Source organism: Pelobates fuscus, chromosome 5 (assembly GCF_036172605.1).
Source record: "Pelobates fuscus isolate aPelFus1 chromosome 5, aPelFus1.pri, whole genome shotgun sequence".
NCBI lineage: Eukaryota > Metazoa > Chordata > Amphibia > Anura > Pelobatidae > Pelobates > Pelobates fuscus.
In genome coordinates this window covers 38,008,308-38,029,247 of record NC_086321.1, presented here as the reverse complement: position 1 = coordinate 38,029,247, position 20,940 = coordinate 38,008,308, and the positions used below count along the sequence as shown (strand labels likewise).

General features: G+C 41.1%; 1 protein-coding gene across 1 annotated transcript in view; it reads left to right on the top strand.

Moving 5' to 3' along the window:
* LOC134612409 (V-type proton ATPase subunit S1-like protein) overlaps nt 1–20,321 on the top strand; it is a 33,211-nt gene extending 12,890 nt beyond the window's left edge. The window contains exons 3-7 of the mRNA XM_063456760.1: nt 14–75; nt 8,137–8,375; nt 12,702–12,752; nt 13,934–14,177; nt 19,756–20,321. Coding sequence (XP_063312830.1) covers nt 14–75; nt 8,137–8,375; nt 12,702–12,752; nt 13,934–14,177; nt 19,756–20,082 — 923 coding nt within the window. The 3' untranslated portion in view covers nt 20,083–20,321. The remainder of the gene's footprint in view (nt 1–13; nt 76–8,136; nt 8,376–12,701; nt 12,753–13,933; nt 14,178–19,755) is intronic.
* The last annotated feature ends 619 nt before the right edge of the window (nt 20,322–20,940 follow it).

Genomic DNA, 20,940 nt, shown 5'->3' with positions numbered 1-20,940 from the left:
ATTTCCTTTGCAGATCAACCAAATGAACACAGACTCTTCCAAATCAATGGACTATATAAATCAGGGCTTAGGCAGGTGAGATGATTATAATTCATGCTGCTTTTGAAAGCAATTTTGTTACCCCCACCTCCACACTAAAAAACAAACAAAAAAAGTGTTTCTTAAATACTCACTTTGACTGTATTGAAGGAACTACTTTATCTTATGTATTTTCTTACACATGAAAATTTGATGAAAGGCAGAGCCTTTTGTCAAGCTCTAAGCCTTCACTAGTGATGGCTGTGGGGAAAACGTCTTTATGTATGGAGGCTCCTGCTGTCTCATGGTATCTTCCATATACATTGGTGTTGCATGCGCAAGACTACTGAAGTGGGCTCCTTCCAGATGAAGCACCAGGAGTTGAAGAGGTTTCCGCGGCAGAAGAAGGTGGTGCCTGCAGGGGACAACTTCAGGTAAGTAAAATTCACCTTTCGCTGCACCCACAGCCTCCTCACTGCAAGCAACAAAGTCACCCAAGTACCCCAGAAAGAGAGAGAGTTACTTTAAGTATGGTTCTAACTTGGGTAAATATAAATATCTTTATTGCGGGGGGGCGGAGCCGACCGCGAGCCGAGCTGGACGTGCACTAGCTGAGCTCTGCAGGAGACCGCGGGCAATCCACGACCATCGGGCACACAGAGCAACATGGGACACCCCAAAAAAGGTACCACACCTGCCCAAGCCTCCCACAGACAATCCGCTGTCAAAACGGGCGCCCTTAATACATTTTTTAAAGAAAATCCGGCGCAAAACGCCGCCGACGAGATAGGCCCCAAAATGGCGGCGGAAGCTCTACACGAGCACCCCTCATCCTCACCCCCACTAAGCCCAGCCATCTCGGACAGTGCCTCCACAAACATAGATGCTGACCTGAGAGCCATACTCAGCAATCTACCAACTAAACAAGATATAGCAGCCTTGATCCAGAAAATGGAATCCTCCTTTCAAAATAAATTAGACAACATGGCGGCGGAAGTTAAAGTGGTAGAGGAACGTATAGAATCACTGGAAGATAATCAGGACCACACACTCACACAAGTTAAACAGGTCCAACAGGCACTAGAAGCACAAAATACGCAATTAGCGTTAATGTACAGAGCTATTGATGACCTGGACAATAGGGGGCGACGTAACAACCTAAGGCTGAAGGGCATGCCAGAAATAGAAGGGGAAAACCTCCCTAAAACACTCCAAGAATTATTCAACTACCTACTGCACAAAGATCCAGCGGAACATATCCTCTTTGACAGAGCCCATAGAGCACTTAAGCCAAGAGGTCCAGCCTCAGACGCCCCGAGAGACATAATCTGTCGCCTACACTATTATGGGGTGAAAGAAGACATCCTCCGCGAACTCAGAAAAACGACTCAACCGCTACTGTTTATGGGGGCCCAAATACAAATTTACCCGGACCTCTCCTGGATGACTCTGCAAGCAAGACGAACACTTAAACCCCTGACAGATATCCTGCGTACTAGGAACATCAAGTACAGATGGGGTTTCCCCCTCTCCTTAACAGCCACCCATAACGGGACCACCGCTACTGTAACCACTTCAGAGGACATTGCCACGTTCACTTCTACCTTAAATCTCCCGGATGTACAAATACCAGACTGGTACGGCCCGATTCAAGCTCCTCATAATTATCCACGTCCCCAGAGATCAAGATGGCAAACCCCGCCAAAAAGGCGTCGCAACGACAACCAACCTCATCTCCGAAACACGCAAAGGCAACAGGTTGAACCACACCGATTCTGAAACCTGAGACGGAAACACGACATAGAAAAGAACTGAAAACCACATAAATTGCCAGAAAAGCGTCTTTATTCACAGGTTATCACACTCTTAAGAGCCTGCTCAAGACTACTCACAAAGGGACTGAGACACTGATTTCCCACAAGACATGGCTACATCAGCCTCTCCTTCGAACAGCAAGTCTCCCGCTCAATTAGACCTCACGAGCCTAATATGAAGCCCTGACTCTTGGAAAACGCCTGATCCACAGGAAGCCTGGACTTAAGACATGGCAGCTCTTCGTCAATGTCTTATATCAAGCCGGAGAAGGGCCATCGGTGCGATCCCAGTGACTTTTACCATAAAGCTGAGTTTGGCACCACAGATCTTGTCACCCACACCTGAAGGGCTCCAAATACCCACGAACTTATCTGACCAAGGAGCATACGTACTTGCTGTCTACCAAAAGGTTCAGGGTTCTGTTGTTATGCAAACCACTAGATAAACCTACTGTGTTCTTCTGCTCCCTCCCCTGTCCTTTCTCCCGGCCCTCTGGGCCGCGGGCCTGCTCTCCCACCTTCATCTTTCCTTGCTCTTTTTACCCTTCACACCTCTCCAGTACAATATTTAGACATGTATTTGGGGATGTCGGGAGGGGGGAGGGCGGGGGGCGATGGGGGGGGGGAGAGTCGGGTGCCCTGAAAAGTCACCACCAAGAGAAAGCTTTTGAGAGTGTTGACCATAACCGAAGCCGCACACAACCTGACACATAACTGAGCCAGGAGACCCGTTCATAACGAGCAAAGTTCACATGTGTCCCAATTCCTCACTAAAACTTAACGCCCGAAATCCACTTCCTTACATAAGTTGACAGGTGGATTGCCCGCCACCTCTCCTTATATCACTCAAAACTTAGATTTACCCCCCACCACAGACTGCGAGACACTCTGCAGCAGCATCACAAGCCCCAGCGGTGCCATATCTGTATCCCCGAGATCTCCCAATACACTCGGGGAAAGCCACCGGCTAAAAGGGCCTACACACCCACAACACCTTCGCACTCTCAATTGCTAGCTCCGGAGTTTATTCAAAGTCTTTGTATATAGTTAGATTAATCCGTTTTTGATATCCTTTCTTTCTTTATTTTTTATTTTCTCTGGTTGATATATTGTAATCTGCACTTAATACTCTCGCTACTAGAGTCGATATCTCTCATATATTGTTTTCAGTGTATCCACTGTGCCTGCATTTACATTATCTAACACTCCTAGAAGCAGTGACTTCACCTAGATAACCGAACATGGCAACCATACGTATCACGACCCTAAACACGAGGGGGCTTAATTCACCAACCAAAAGATCCCTAGCTCTTCGAGAACTTCACACTCTCAGAACAGACATAGCATTTCTACAAGAAACGCATTTTAAAGCTAACTCAGCCCCAACCCTTCGCAATAAACACTACCCAAAAGGATATTTTAGCAATTATGAAAGCTCCAAATCCAAAGGGGTAGCCATTCTGATAGGGAAACACGTACCCTTCACGTACCTATCACACCACTCAGTCTCAGAAGGTAGGCTTTTGATAGTCAAAGGTAAGATAGGGAACACCGTAGTGACACTTGCCAACCTATACCTTCCTAATAGCAAACAATGCAAACATACACGCAAATATCTGAACGCAGTAGACAAAACCACGGAAGGGATCCTTATACTGGGGGGAGACTTCAACATCTCACTAGATTCTGACTTAGACACAACTTCCAAGTCCACTAAATACAACGCAACCTCCAGATCTAGAATCGTTCAAATCCTAGACAATCGTCACCTGTTTGACTGTTGGCGAATAACACACCCCACCTCCCGGGACTACTCCTTCTTCTCAGCGGTTCAGCACACATACTCGAGACTAGACATGTTCTTCCTGCAACACAGACACCTACATCTCATACGTTCCTGCGAATACGGCCCCATTACGTGGTCCGACCATGGTCCCCTATCTATGTCTATCCAGATACCTAACCTGTTCCCATCTAGATCACAATGGAAACTTAACGACTCATTACTCAACGACCCAATACATGTTGCCCAAATACAGGAGACGCTCAATAACTACTTTGAAGAGAACAGCACACCTTCGGTTTCACCCACAGTAATCTGGGAGGCCCATAAAGCCGTTGTACGGGGACACATAATTGCCCTTGCATCCAGGCACAAGAAAGCGAGGGAGGCCCAAATTACCTCTCTCACGGAGGACATTAGACGCTTAGAAAATGCTCACAAAAGGCACATGATCCTAGATACATATAAAGAACTCATAGACAAGCGCTCTACCCTCCAAACACTTCTGAACACGAAAATTCAACGGTCGCTCCTATATACTAGACACAAGTACTACACCCAAAGCGGAAAATGCGGCCGCATGTTGGCCAGGGCGATACAAAAAGAGAGGCAACTAACGTACATAACCCACATAAAAAAATCCTCAGGGACAATAACCCACTTACTGCCAGACATAATGAGAGAATTCCACTCCTATTACTCAAACCTATATAACCTAAGATCCCAACCACCAGATCCGGAAGCCATCCAAAATTTCCTAGCAAAAAGACTAGCCCAGACAATCCCTCCAAACGCTAGGCAAATACTAGACTCTCCACTCACATCAGAAGAAGTCTCCATGATTATAAGACAACTACCACTAGGAAAGAGTCCCGGGCCAGATGGCTTTACAGCCAAATACTTCAAAACTTTCTCCAAGACCCTGAACAAACCGTTCCTAGCGGCGTTCAATTCCTTAAACCATGGGCACACTCTGCCTCGAGAAACACTAGAAGCGCATATTACACTTATCCCCAAACCAGGCAAGGACCTAACGGAATGTGGCAGCTACAGGCCCATTTCACTAATAAATATTGACCTTAAAATTTTTACAAAGATACTAGCTGTCCGCCTCAAACCATACTTGCAGGGACTAGTTCACCCCGACCAAGCTGGGTTCGTGCCAGGGCGAGAAGCCAAAAATAATACCACCAAAGTGTTGAACCTTATATACCATGCACAGACGAAGGGGGACCCGAGCCTTATCCTCACAATCGACGCCGAAAAGGCGTTTGACAGGGTGGACTGGTCTCTGCTAACAGCCACAATGCAGGCCATGGGCTTCGGCCCCAATTGGCTGTCGTGGCTCTCAGCTATTTACTCTAAGCCGGGTGCAAAAATAAGGGTTAATGGCCAACTCTCAGACACAGTCCATATCTCTAATGGCACGAGACAAGGATGTCCTCTGTCCCCCCTGCTTTTCATCCTAACACTAGAACCCTTCCTTCAGGGGATCAGAAACAACCTGAATATCCAGGGCATACACATAGCCGACCGGGAATACAAAGTTTCTGCCTTTGCAGATGATTTACTATACACGATAAAAAACCCAGAAACCTCACTACCCCACCTGTTGCAAGAGATCGATCTATATGGCCTAGTATCCAACTACAAAATAAATAGTAGCAAGAGTGAGATCCTCCCCTTGAACATTTCAAAGGGGTTGGAGACCAGACTTCAACAGACATACCCATTCCACTGGCCACAGAATTCTGTAAGATACCTGGGAATACAATTGACGAACTCCTTACACAAAACATACGACCTCAACTTTCCCCCACTATTGGCCAACATTGACAGAGACCTAAGAACCTGGAACAAACCTCAATTCAGCTGGCTCTGCAGAGTACACATCTTGAAAATGGCCATCTTGCCGAAATTCCTTTACATTTTACAAACACTACCCATAAAGATCCCAACTTCATTCTTCAAGACAGTAAAGCACTGCCTCTCCAACTTTCTGTGGGCAGGAAAACACCCAAGGACTCAATACACAAACTTAACGAGACACAAAACACAAGGCGGCATGGGGGCACCAGACGTAGAGACATACCATAGGGCAGTCATCCTATCCCGTATCTACGATTGGACTAACAATTACAACCAGAAACAGTGGGTACAAATAGAAGCAACCAGCCTACAAGTCCACATTCGAACGCTACCATGGCATGCCTCAGGCCTGGAATTAGTACGCCCAAACCACAAAGACCATCCAACATTAATCCCTACACTAAGATACTGGAACAATATTAAGAAATCCGACCATGTTGCCCCGCATCCATCCCCACTGTACCCGATTACAGGAAACCCACACTTCAAACCAGGCATTCCACAGAATGCATACCGAGACTTCGGGAACCAACAGGAGCAACTACTCCTGAAAGACGTACTAAACAGTCAGGGAATGGTCCCTATTTCGGATCTAATCCCCACGCCCACACACACACCAATGCAGGGTTACAAATACACACAACTCATGCACTTCCTACAAACTCAACCTACCCTCACACAAGGTAGCAGACCATTGACAGCATTCGAAGCTAGAACCTTTTTGGGGACTATGACAAAGAAACACATCACCGTGTTCTATAAATGTTTACAGACGGATCTCCACGCTCACCTCCCAGAATTCACAAAATCCTGGGAAAAAGACTTAAAGATCACAATTTCACCTGACGATTGGAGAACTATATTTAAAAATGCCTTTAAGTCCTCTAGCAACACTATAACCCAAGAGAGTAACTATAAGCGCATTTCTAGATGGCACTTCACCCCAACCAGAATATGCAAGTTCTTCCCGAACGCATCCAACCTATGCTGGAGATGCAAAACTGACGCAGGGACCCCGGGCCACATCTGGTGGTTTTGCAATGTAATACAATCATACTGGTGCAAAATAACCACCATAATAACACTTATTACGGGCTACGCAATCCCACAATCTCCTGAGGCCTTACTATTCATGCTCTTCCCCACCCCTCTACCAAAATCAATGCGTACCCTACTCTATCATCTGCTTACCGCAGCAAATAGTCTAATTCCCCTCAAATGGAAGCAAACCAAGCCCCCATCCATCAGGGAATGGATTACCAAAGTGGACACCTTTAGGCAAATGGATGAGCTCTCACACTCCTTCTCTGGCACTTACGATGTGTTCACATATACCTGGGCACCCTGGGACAAGTATATTAAAGATTCTGATGGTTCTCCACTCCACGATACTTAACCCACTTGGTTTTTCTTTGAGCCATTCAGACGATTACCTAATATATACGTAACCACACCGTTACAAACTGCTTCTAATACCTCACTGAACTACTGTGTATTGTTCTCTAAGATGACAACAATGTATTTTAGGAATTTGTCAAGCTAGGACTACCCTAAAGTTTGAAACTTCTGTACCACTCGTGCATACTGTAAAGTATTACATGTTATGAGATGTATGACTCCTATATCCTTTTCACATGATGTCAAGTGCAAAATTAAACAATAAAAGTTTAAAAAAAAAAAAATATATATCTTTATTGCATCAACTAAATAAGAGACTTAAAAATGAAAGGTAGAATTCTTACGTGTTTCAATTATTGTATTCTGCTTCTGGAGTAGCTTGTAAATAAGAACATTGGATAGGCATGATAGACATGTGCCAAGCGTGCCCTGTCACAACATAATGCAAGGCCAAATTTTCCTCGCATTTATATCTCTACCTGCACTTTGCATCACTTTTAGTAAACTCATTATCTGTTGTAAATAGACAATGAAAATTACACTTGGTTAAAAATATAGAAAAATAATTTTGTGACTAATATTTTTTATTTTAGAGCTCTGAGTGCACAGTGCACAACCTTTCATTAAGGGGTAGCCACACGGTACAAATATCAACAACTCAGCCTAAAAGTTGACTGAATATTATAGTGACTATAAACAAAAACATCTTACTCACAAAAATGTTGCTAGCCAATGACCCTTTAACTTCATCTTCTACCCTTTGGAACTGACTTCGAGATGCTTAGAACGGTAGAGAAACTATCTGCACTTTGTGTAGAATTGTGCACAAAGTGATACACTGCTGTTTTACTGAAGTACACAGAGAACACACAAACTCAACCAATGCAATTGCCATTGTCATGCTTTTAAAAAAAAAAAAAAAACAAAAAAAAAAAACCTGTTGTGTAGCACTCTGTGTACAATTCTGCATTCCAAGAGGCGCTTCTTTCATTTTTTTCTGCTTTGGGTTTAATATTTGTCCTCCTGCATAAACAACATGAGGTTGGCATATAACAGCACAGAGGTATTTTCTTTTTTTAGACCCTGCTCACCCCTTTAATTATAGCTTTCCCTCTATTGGTTTGATACCCTTTTTTGCTTTGTAAATGTAAACAAAACCTTACATTGTGCATAAAGAAAAATAATAGATATGCGTATATTTTAAGAAAATCCATTACATACACAGTTTTATACCTTCACTTTTCTTTGGTGCAGAGAGGGGGCTACAGTATAGAAAGGAAAGACTCGCTGGCCGAAGAAACCGTATCTGAAAAGACAACATCTTACTGTCCTATCAATGTCACAGAAAATGGTAACACATGTCTACTCTTTGGATTTAAAAGGATATTGATAACATTTAAAAATCACACTCAACTGGACCTGACTGATAAAAATACTGCTCTGTTCAATGCTATGGATAATGAGAAATCACAGTGCAATGAAGAAAATGCTACGTAAGTAAGATACGTATTTCCTGTATGTGATGCTTAGTGTTGCATATATCATTCTGGTGTAATAATGTGCAATTTCACCACTAGGAAGACAACCATGGCCTCAATTTAATATTTTTGGATAATCTTTTAAAATAATATAGTTTTTTTGAATAAACATTTAAAATGATTTAATATTATGTGTAACGGAGCTCTTAGTACTCCGACCGAGTACCTCCGTTGATGGATGCTCCTAGTGCTTCCCGAGGGCTCCAAGCGCTACTCCAGACACCTTAAGCACTGCAGACCAAACCTCTCTTCCTGCAGAGAGCGAAGCTGGAACAAGCTCTTAAAAGAGCTTTAGTGATTATAGCTAGGGGAGTATACAGAGTATAGCAATTCCCCAGTGTAGATGCAATCGTATCCCCCAATCATAAGGCGAGGCTCTATGTTGAGGGTCAAACAGGAACAGACAGAGCTGTGGGTTTATTGTTCTTATATACACATTCTTACACATTAGTACCACCCACAGGGTTTTGTGGAACATCCAATCAAACACGTAATATACAGTAAAACACTCCCATTCATTCCAGCAAAATCCTCCCCTCTGCCTGTGATATAATTACTGAACACAATGGGCTAACATAATTATCACAGGCAGGAAAATACAGTTTTACACAATATTCACAACTTTAAAAGTATACATCACATTCACATAAAACTTACATTTTTTTAGAATCAGCATACTCCAAATACAAACATACTCAAATCAGACAATCAGACAATTCCCTCCAGTGGTTGAAGTCCTTTGTGACCAACTGCAAGCATGGCTTTCCAGCCCAAACCAGTTCCACAGAGTTAGGCTGTGCGAGATAATTGGCTTAACTGGGCGTGGTAAGCCAACTATCTACAGGTACAGAAAATATCTCTATTCACAACAACAGCAAAAATACACAAAAATACATAACTCCTATCATACTGAACAGAACCCCCACATTCAACCTATCCCCAGATGGCTTGGATCTGAGCGCTCAATATATCCAAAAAGCGCTCAGATCCCACAAACACAGTCAAATCACCATGGGGTTTAAGTTTAGCATGGGCTGAGGAGAGGGGGCCATAGTCATGAGGCAGGAGGCTGGCAATCAGGCTTCTCCATAACCCAGGGAAGCAGGGCAATTTGCCATAAGAGAAAATAGGGACAAAAGACGTTTTGTAACACAGGCTTCTCCAGGACCCAGTGGCGAGGTTAGTTTCGCCACATTATGAATTAAAAAAAATAAATCTTTATATATTGACATTTATTTTTTAAACATGATATATTTTCTGATATTTCCATATTTTTTTTATTTTTTTTTAATAAATCTTTATTTTTGTTGTGCATGATAAGTACAGAGCATGTCACCATATTCACTGTTTGGTAGGCATGTGCATGAGAAAAATATTCGGCTCGGTTCGGCATTCCGAAATTCGGGACTTCGTCAATTCAGCACTTCGTCAATTCGGCACTTCGTCAATTCGGCACTTCGGAACTTCAGCAACTTCGACACTTCGGAACTTCGCAATTCGGAACTTCACCACTTCGGAACCTCGGCAACTTCGGTACTTCAGAACTTATACACTTCGGAACTTCGGCACTTCGGTAACTTTGGCACTTCGGAACTCCGGCATTTCGGGACTTCTCTTGCAGCCACTTGGTAGATAACTCCCTAATTCCCACGGTATTAGGGAGTTATCTACCAGAAGGCTGAAAGACCTAAATTGGTCTTTCAGACAAATTTACTAATACTAAGTAAAGATTACTTAGTATTAGTAAATTATGCCCCTGCTCGCTATACTGCGAGTAGGGGCATGTCTATTAAACAGGGTCTATTAAACAGGGGGACACCTAATTTCCTCCCCTCTGGCCCCCACCCCTGAGGCTTTATAAGCCTTCCCCCACCCTGCAGAGCTCAGTCTGCGCGGAGCCCTCCATGGGTGAAGATGGATTTTTTTTTTTTTTACGCTCGGGTTTTTTTTTTTATTGCATCGGCTATTATGGATTTTTATTTGGCCTTTTTTGGGTCTGAAAAAAGAAGATTTTAGAAGAAATAAAACATCAAATGGTAAGTTTATTTTTATTTTTACAGGTACTTAGTTAAAGGTCCCCCTTATTATTTTTAGGGTGAGGGGGTAGGTAGGGGTTAATTTTTTGGGGGACGGGGTGACTAGGGTTTGGGGACCCCTAGTCACCTGGGTGGGGGGTAAATTTGTATTTAGGGCCCCCACCCGCCGCTCAGGGGTGGGGGCCAGGTGGGAGGACATTAGGTTCTCCCCTTAATTTGTATTTAGGGCCCCCACCCACTGCTCAGGGGTGGGGGCCAGGGGAGAGGACATTAGGTCCCCCCTTATTCTTGTTTAGGGCCCCCACCCACCGCTCAGGGACATACCCCTACTCGCGATATAGCGAGTAGGTGTATAATTTACTAATACTAAGTAATCTTTACTTAGTATTAGTAAATTTGTCTGAAAGACCAATTCAGGTCATTCAGCCTTTTAGTAGATAGCTCCCTAATACCGTGGGAATTAGGGAGTTATCTACTTATTCATTCCTGTCATTACATTGACTGGCCAAGTAACTTACATTTTATATGAATGTGTGTTACTTGATTGTTGTAAGTGTTGCAAATGCTTACAGCTGAATCCTGGCTATGTTTGTATAATTTTTATTTAAAATTGTATACATTGTAACATTCTTCTTCTTTCACTGGGTAAGTATATTAGTACTTAGGCAATACTGTGCTTCCGAACTTCGGAACTTCGGCACTTTGACACCTCGGAACTTCGGCAACTTTGGCACTTCAGCAATTCGGCACTTCGGAATTACTACACTTTGGAAATTCGGTAATTTCGGCACTTCGACAATTCGGCACTTCGGCAATTCAGCTATTCTTATTCGGAAACACCCGAATGTCCGAATGGCTGAATTTTCATTCAGACCGAAATGAATTTGGAACATCAATAGTGTAGTTCAACAAGATTAAGTGTACAATAAAAGTCAGCAAATTTTTAGTTATGAAAAATAGAAACAAGAATAATATAGTGCATACTAGGCATTTATATGCACCGTGAGTGCTTAAAGTAAAGAGAAGAAAGCCCTAGGAGGCCCCCGGGTACATTAGGTGTAAGTCCTATATTCTAGAAAAGTAAATGTAATCAAAAAGAACAGAGGATTAATTTTCTTCTCGGTGAGCATGCAGACAGTGCCCGAGATGTTATGAGCTAACTCAGAAGTCAACCCACACCTTGTTGGAGACTGACCACGGGAGTCGTGGTATGAGGCACTGAAGTCCACCTGGTGGAAGGTAGAAGACAAGATCCAAAGAAGTACACTGGATCCTCCGTAGTGATGTTAAGTCCCAGTGTGGGGTTGAGTACAGGCTCACTGGGAATGTTGTAGACCACTGCCAGTAGCCAAATTTAGGGTGAGTCTCCAGTCTCTGTTAATGGAGCCCCGCTGCTTCTGGTTTTCGGTGTGTGATTTTACGATTAGATGGGAGATGTCTCCATCTCTGCTGCCCTTTTCAGCCATGCTTTGTCACTGGATCAGAGTGCTGTGATAGGAGCGTGTGGGCATTCCCTGAGAGTGTTCACTTGGTTTGGGTGTAGTGGTGTATTGCTGTCAGAGTGCTAGGCTTCTCCAGAAGGAATCAAATATGCTGTTATGCTGTCCAGCCTGGTCATGAGGTCCAGCTGTTCAGCACTGTACTTAGGTGAGCACGTGGCGTCCACCATAACACTTTTCTCCGAGGCTGCAGCTCGTGTAACTGGCACCATTGAATGCTTCCACATAGCTGAGTTGCCTCCCAGGAGTGGACCGGGATTACCCTCACTGGTCCGGGGGGGAGGGCAGGGGTTCAGAGGATTCCGCACTGCCGATGCAGGGCTAAGCAGAGCGACCGTCTTTCCCGGTTCTAGCACCTGCAGGCCACATCCAGCAATTTCAGGCTCCCGAGCTCCAAAGCTTGAATTGAGGGTTCAATATGTGCATCGGGTAGTGCACACAGGTATGTGTACAAGCTTCAGAAGTATTCAGGAGTATTTCAATGGAATTCGTATATATGGCAGGAGCCCTGTGAACTTGCAACTGTTTTCTGTGCAGGCCCCGTCCCCGATATTTCCATATTTTTAAAACATAATTTTAAAAGTTTATCCGACAATATGAAATAATTTAACAGCTAATCAAAAATATTATGGTCTGACCGTGGGTATTAAATACAAGTGCATACATTTCTGGCTGTACTTTTTATATTAGATGACGTATCGCTGTACTTTATCTTTGTTAATTTCTTTTATATGTATTTGCTGCAGACTTTCATTAAAGTTTTTCCGCACTGGAGATATGAATGGACTTACATTAAGGTATGTTTTTTTTGTTTTTTTTTTTTAAACAAATCTATGCTTAATAATCTCTAATTGTGAAAATGCACAAGATAACATCATATTTGTAGAAGCTGTATACACTATACTGTCTGTGCTCGGGTCAGTGCAAAGAATAGTGCTCATCTAAGCAAAGTTGACCTCATATGCCCTTTGACATAAAAAAAAACTATTTAACAAAAATGTGTTTCAAAATCCTTCTTGACTCCATAATGACAGTCAGATTTCTCCTTGAACCAACAATCAATCTACACACATATCAATTATATCCTTGAATATTTTGTTTATGCAAAAAAGCATCCAAACCTTTTTTTAAATGTATCTATAGAATCTGAAAACACAACCTCTTTAGGCATTGATTTCTACATCTTTATTGTTCTCACTGTAAAGAACCATTTCCTCTAGTGTATGCGAAAACTCATTTCTTCCTGTCTGAATGGATGACCTCTTGTCTGTTATATATTCCTGCTAATAAACAGATTAGCACATAGTAGTTTGTACTGACCCTGTATATATTTCTACAGTGCTATCACGTCCCCTCTGAGGCACTTTTTTTCTAAAGAAAACAAATCCAGTTTTTCATTTCCTCAAAACTTATGTTTTCCAACACATTTACTAGCATTGTAGTTTTGAAATATTATTCTTTAAAACGGAGGCCCACAATTACAAACAAGGTGGGGCATTTGCCATTGATTTGTAAAGAGGCAAATTTATATTTTGATCACATGAATCAAAACCTCTTTTACACACGAAAGCATGTTACTAGCTGTTGTAACGGCTAACTGGTATTGCATACATTTACCTAGTTTGTGATCTATAACTGTTCCCAAGTTTTTTTTTTATTTAATGTTCTCCCTAACTCTACAATTGAGCGTGGGACAAGACCTCAAAACTGTGCCTGTCTCACCCGATATTAGACTGTCAGGAATTGTTTGATACTATTCAAGGATTTCAGGAATTGAAGTTAGCATTTGTTTTAATTGTTGTTCGGGCTATATACACGTTATATAGAAGCGTGAAGGAACATTACATAACATTAAAAGAATATAATAACAGTAGCACGTTTTTGTATTCATGGTCGAATCATAAACGCATGTTTCTATTAATTTTTATCATATATTGTGAAATATATACTTTTTCTTTTCTTTATTTTTTCCCACCAGGTTTCTCTTAATAAAAAGCTATTACAAACTCTCTGTTCAAAACTGGTTCAGACTACAAAGCGTCCAGATTCTTGTCAATGAATCCGTGCAAGAGACGTTCAATGCTACGAGAATCTTTGCTCCCACCAGCTATTCCTACCACTGTGACCTTGTCAGCTCTCTGCAGAAATACGAGGGGCTCTTACTACGTAACTCTGCAAATGGCAGCTCAAAGTTGTGGGATGTCACATTCCTGGACTTTCAGGTAATAAAAAGTAAATATACATTATGCCAACACATCGCAAATAATTATTTTACCCAGGGTGCAAGGGTACAGCAAAACTAAATGGAGGAATAAAAGCAAGAGGCTCTTTAAAGCATTATGTACTTCCTAGTTGTGCAAGCTTAAAGACTGAAGGCTTTTAGAGTAATGATGTCAGAAATGTAACATATTTAAACTTCAGTCAAAGTCAAAAACTTGACTCAAAGCTGTTACATTAACTTGATACACTGAGTGTTCTTGCTGGGACTGAATTTTTTAATCTAATAACACTATGTTGCTATAAGCTCTTGTTACTGTTATATATGTTTTATATATATATATTAATTTGTTTCTGTGTCATGGTTGAAACAATGCATTTTATAATTTAAAGGGACTCTCTATAAACAGTAAAAAGCTACATCTCAGTGTAGTGGTTATGGTGCAAAGAGTTTCAGAATGCCGTCCCTCACTTTCCTGTCAAACTGTATGGTAGTGGGTTGAAAAAAAATGGGCTATTTTTGGCACCCAGAAATAGCCCCCTTTATTGGTCACATTAAGGTTTCATTCAAATTTAAATTGTATGGAAAGGGGCAAGAATTGCTTTGAACGTTCTTCAAATCTCTTGAAGGAACATTATTGAATTGTAAATTGTATATCTACGTGTATGAATTAAACCTTTAAAAAAAAAAAAAACTTTCAGCATTAGCTTTTCTTATTCATACACACAGAAAAGTAATTGCCATGCTCACTATTTCTCAACACAGAAAAAAAATATTTAACAAAATACTTAATTAGCTACTATTGGGCTTTTAAAAAAAAATTGTTTAGATTTAGTTTGTATGCAGTGAACATATAGCAAGTGCACCCTTAAAGCAAACCCCGTCACTAGTTTTCCGATCTGTTGACTATAACATACTCATATTGTCTTTTTATTTTTTCCATATGTCTTCTCATGAGAGTATTTTGTCATGTGTATGCTATTTACTCTGAATATACTCAGTAAAATTGCTATTCAACACTAAAAAAGGAAAAAACCTCTTCAACAGTGTAAGTGAGTAACCTATATGCACAGAGAGTAGTTTAGAATCCTCCAGGAGGCCTCAGTTAGCTAGTTGTAAGTCCCTAATTGAAAAGACTAAATTTCCCCCCACATCGTGCAGTGAATATTATGAGGACCTATCTTTGCCAGAAACGGTAAGTTCCTCAGCTCATCGCAAAGTTCAGCCAATGTCACACTGGGAAAACGCAAAGTCTAGCCATGAGAGTCCAAGTGTCGGGCCCAGCAGCCCACTAGAGTAAAGACATGCAGTGGAGTGACAAGAGTATGGCAGGCCTAGTGAGGTTTGCAGGGTTCTACCTGGGGATATCAGGACTGGTGTGGAATACAGACACGCCAGGAACCTCAATTCGGTCATGTTGGGAAGCTGAACTTAGATGAAATTGGTATTTTTCTTGCGGTGGGCCCAGCTGCATCCGTGCTCGACCATGTAGGTTTGCATGCAGGTGAGAGATGTCGCCTTCTTCGATGCCATTTTTGAGCTCCCTTCATTCGGAAGACTGTGAGTTTATGACTAGAGTGTGGGCCACGATGAACCACCTCGGGCTCCTTATTACAAAAAACACTCGGGTAATCTTACAGGAGGTTCACCAAGGTGCCCTTAACTTGGGTAGTGCACCCTGGTGTGTATACTAGCTCAATATTGGTGAGCATTTTAGATAAATTGACAAGTAGAGCAGGAGCCCAGGTAGTATGCATCTGCTCAGTTTGCAGATCAAGCTCTCTCCCCCCCCCCCCCCCCCCAAAAAAAAAAAAAGTAATTTAACTCCTAAATAGCAGAGAATTGAGCAGTGAGACTGCAGGGGCATGATATATACACCGAAACTGCTTCACTAAGATAAAGTTGTTTTGATGCCAATAGTGGTCGTGGAACTAACACCAAAAACATCTCCCACCAAGCAACACTACCAAACATATACTAAGAATTCCGTGATAATTAATTAAATCAGCAAAATGACATAGCAATCGATAACACAGCCTGAGACATTTTAAGATTGTGATCGCATTGAAAACACCCACTAAATATTCTCCAACAGTAAGCAAACATTATTGATTGGATGCCAACACTTGATTTCAATGTATCCCTATAGATCTAAAGTAGATTCCTTTAAATTGATTATAGTTTATTGATTAGAGTCAATGAAATGCGTGTTATAGTGGAGAACAATCTTACATTTGAAGGTGTCATTGCTATCCAGTACGCTCCAGCACAGGACATTGTAACCAGGCTTCCTGCAATGCCAAGAAGCTAGACATGTGCATTCGGTTTCAAAAAACTGAAATTCGTCTGAATTTTAAAGGATCGGCACGTCACCCAAATTCCATAAATCCAAAGCTCCATATCGACTTACACAAAATCTCTTATCATACCCAAACTCTTATCATACATAACCAAATGCCCAAAACTGCAAATAATGACCCAAAACTCTTACCATACATAACCAAATGTAGACAGAATTTGAAGGGTAAAATAACATTACATTCAGTTAACTGAATTCAGACCAGAATTAACCTCATTAAAAGTGCGCAAATATTAACCGATCACTGTACTGCAAAATATATATATATGCATATAAATATTATGTATATATATATTGCAGTACAGTTAATCTAATTATATATATATATATTTTAGCATGAATGATATTAGAATGAGTGAATTAAAAAATGTTTTTGGTCTTATAAAAGCAAGGCTCGCTCTTTTTATGTGCCATGTAGACAGATTAACAGAGAAGTATAAATAGAAAGATCGGGAGATCTGCACCTTAGGATGGCCTTTTAAGATGTAAATCCAGTTATTTTTTATCAAATTTAGCAATGACTCCATGGTGAAACCACATTGCTGCATTTATACATACAGTTGTGCTCAAAAGTTTTCATACCCTTGGAGAATTAGTAATATATGTACTATTTTCTAAAGAAAACATGAGTGAGCAGGCCAAACACATTGCTTTTATTTCTTGTTGTTCATATTCAACTGTAGGTTGTAACAGAATGGCACAATCATAAAACAAAACATGGCAACAAAGAAAAAAAATGAAATGACCCCTGTTCAAAAGTCTGCATACCCTTAGTTCTCAATACTGTGTTTTGCTCCCTTTCGCATCAATGACAATGTGCAGTCTTTTGTAATAGTTGTCCGTGAGGCCTCTAATTCTTGCAGGGGTTATAGTTGCCGATAAGTCTTGGCAAAATGCCTCCAGGTCATACAAAGTCTTTGGTCATCTTGCATGAACCCCATGTTTGATGATATTAAGGTCAGGATACTGTAATGGCCACTCCAGAACCTTCACCTTTTTTCTGCTATTAAAACTGGAGAGTCAACTTGACCTTGTGCTTAAGGTCATTGTCATGCTGGAAAGTCCAAGAGCATCTCACGTGCAACCATTGTGCAGAAGAATGCAAATTGTCTGCCATAATTTTCTGATAACATGCTGCATTCATCTTGCTATTAATTTTCACAAGATTCCCTGTGTCTTAGAGCTCACCCCCCCCCCCAAAAAAAACCCATCAGTGAGCCACCACGATGCTTCACAGTGGGGATAGTATTCTTTTCACTATAGGCCTTATTGACCCCTCTCATAACATAGCACTAGTGTTGTCGCGAACCCGAAATTTTCGGTTCGCGAACGGCAAACGCGAACTTCCGCAAATGTTCGCGAACCGGCGAACCGCCATTGACTTCAATGGGCAGGCGAATTTTAAAACCAACAGGGACTCTTTCTGGCCACAAAAGTGATGGAAAAGTTGTTTCAAGGGGACTAACACCTGGACTGTGGCATGCCGGAGGGGGATCCATGGCAAAACTCCCATGGAAAATTACACAGTTGATGCAGAGTCTGCTTTTAATCCATAAAGGGCAGAAATCACCTAACATTGACACCTGTCCTCAAAGCCCCTGATACACACTGACACAGAGCAGAATAGAGACTGTTCCCCGTCCTCAGAGACCATGATACACACTGACACAGAGCAGAATAGAGACTGTTACCCCTACATAGGGTCACTTGGCAGATATGGCGGGGTCGTGGGAGAGGATGACTTTCACCTCTTCCCCTGTTACATTCCTGTTGTGCTGTGACATCACCCTTATACGCTGTGTAAAGCATACTATTTAATTTGATCAGCATGGCCACTTGAGTTTTTATAGTTTTCACGCTGTTGTAGTTTATATATGACACAGAAGCTGGCAGGCAGGTAACTGCTCTTCTATTACAGTGAAAAAAAATGATTTATTTAAAATCTAAAGCTTAAGCTATTGTTAAAACAGATATGAGTGGTGGCACTGGGCAAGTAGGCACAGTATCCAATGTGAACCTCTTTTTGGGGTGCTGTCCTTACAGCAGAGATCAGATGAGTCCTTCAGGATTGTAGTGGACACTGAATACCCTAGCCTAGCTATCAATTTCCCTATCTAATCAGCAGCAGCTAAACTTTCCCTCCTCTCACTAAGCATGCAGCTTCAGAATGAATCGAAAATGGATGCTTGGAGGGAGGTTGGAGGGTGTGGAAGGGAGGGAGTGCTGCTGATTGGCTGGAATGTGTCTGCTGACCGAGAGGCACAGGGTCAAAGTTTGCCCAATGATGACGAATAGGGGGCGGATCGAACTGCGCATGTGTCCACCCGCCGCGGCGAACGCGAACACGCTAAGTTCGCCGGGAACTGTTCGCCGGCGGACAGTTCGGTACATCACTACATAGCACTTATGGTTGTAACCATAAAGCTCTTTTTTGGTCTCATCGCTCCAAATTACAGTGTGCCAGAAGCTGTGAGGTGTATCAAGGTGTTATCAGCATATTGTAACCGGGCTTTTTGTGGCATTGGTGCAGTAGAGACTTCTTGACCATGTAGCTCATTTTCAAGTATCGTCTTATTGTGCTCCTTGGAACAACCACACCGTCTTTTTCCAGAGCAGCCTGTGTTTCTCCTGAGGTTACCTGTGGGATTTTCTTTGTGTTCCAAACGATTCTTCTGGCAGTTGTGGCTGAAATCTTTCTATCCTTCAATAAAATACTTTTTTTTTTGTATGATCAGTCATATTTTCAAAATGAATGACAACATGTCAATTTCTGCCAAGGTATGCAGACTTTTGAGCACTACTGTAAATAAACGCAATGTTAATGCATTATGGCCTCAAGTAAATACTTTTGAATAAACCTTTAACATGATTTAATAGTTTGAAAAATATTTTAGTATTTTAATATTTTTGATATATGTTTATATATAATATTTTTTATATTTTATTATTTAAAACATTTTTAAAAAAAAGTTTATCCAATACTGTTAAATCATTTGGAAAGTTTGTCCAAAAATATTAAATCGAGCCCAACTTTTCATCTGAATTTCAGTGATGTTCCTATTTCATTTTCATCCCCTGCTTATTCCACATCCCGCAATATTTAACTGTTTACAAATAATGTAATGAGTATAGGAAAAAAAAACCATTTACGACAAAAGGTCACGATTCTCTCTTGAGATTAGTTCTCTAGAGTTGAACATGTAACACTGTCATTCTGTTACAGATACAAGGATTTACCATTGAAGATGGACAGTTTGCATTCGCCAAAGATTGTAGGACCTATTTTTCTCCCGCCATTTTGATGGGTCTTGTGATGTCCCTTATCTTACTGCTTGTTTTGGCCTATGCCCTCCACATGCTCATCCATCTGAAGTCCGTCGACAGACAGTATCAAAGGAAACCGTCCACAGTCTATTTCCCCAAGACAAACGACAATTTACTGGAAGATGAGAGAGAGCCTCTCAGAGGGAATCTACAGGATTTCTATGAACTGCGACAGCATGAATATTGTAAACTTCACATGCAGCAATGTACATCTGTTCCCTATTAACACTACAATTGGCCATTGTTCCCTCTGTGTATTTATGTTATTTTGATTTCGTATTAAGCACAGTTTCCAAGAAATTACTCCCCAGATAAAGAGGTTATAAAACAAACTCTTATGCAACATAGTACCTTTGGAACCGAAGGCCCTGCTACAATGTTTTGAGACAATAAAGATTCTAAGCCAAAAAAGAAATAATATAAATCCATACATTATTTTATCAATTATTCCCCCAAAATTATACATTGCCCATGGCTTAAAAAATAAATAAAATATAGCTAAATCACAACAAATACAGTCATTGCCTTAAGCTTTAATTTGCTTTTCTAAGCATTTCCTAGTATTTTATCTAATTTGCTCAATTAGAAATTAACCTAAATGTCAATACGAAGATGATCACTTGAGGCTTATTTATTGACCTCTGTTTTTGTTTTTGATTCATAAAAAACTTTGAGGCAGTTCAGAGTTGATGCATTCGGTGAGTTTGAAAAGACTTTGGTTATTAACATTAAACAATCACAATACAATGTGTAATCTCTTTATTCAAAACTATTTACAGTCCATAAAAGTACATTGAAATTGTAGCTTTGACCATTAGCATTAAAACTGTATATATATATATTTATACAATGTAAATGATTTTTGCTGTCATGAGGGTGCATGAGACTGTGAGTCCATATTATTATTATTATTATTATTATTTTATTATTTATATAGCGCCATCAGATTCCGTAGCACTGTACATATCATTCGGTAACCTGTGTGGATCCTTGAAGTTTTTTTAGTTGTATTGGACATGTTGCATCATTCAAAATGGGAGACCAACCCCACTAATGTTAATACTTTTCAAATAAAAAAAAAAAA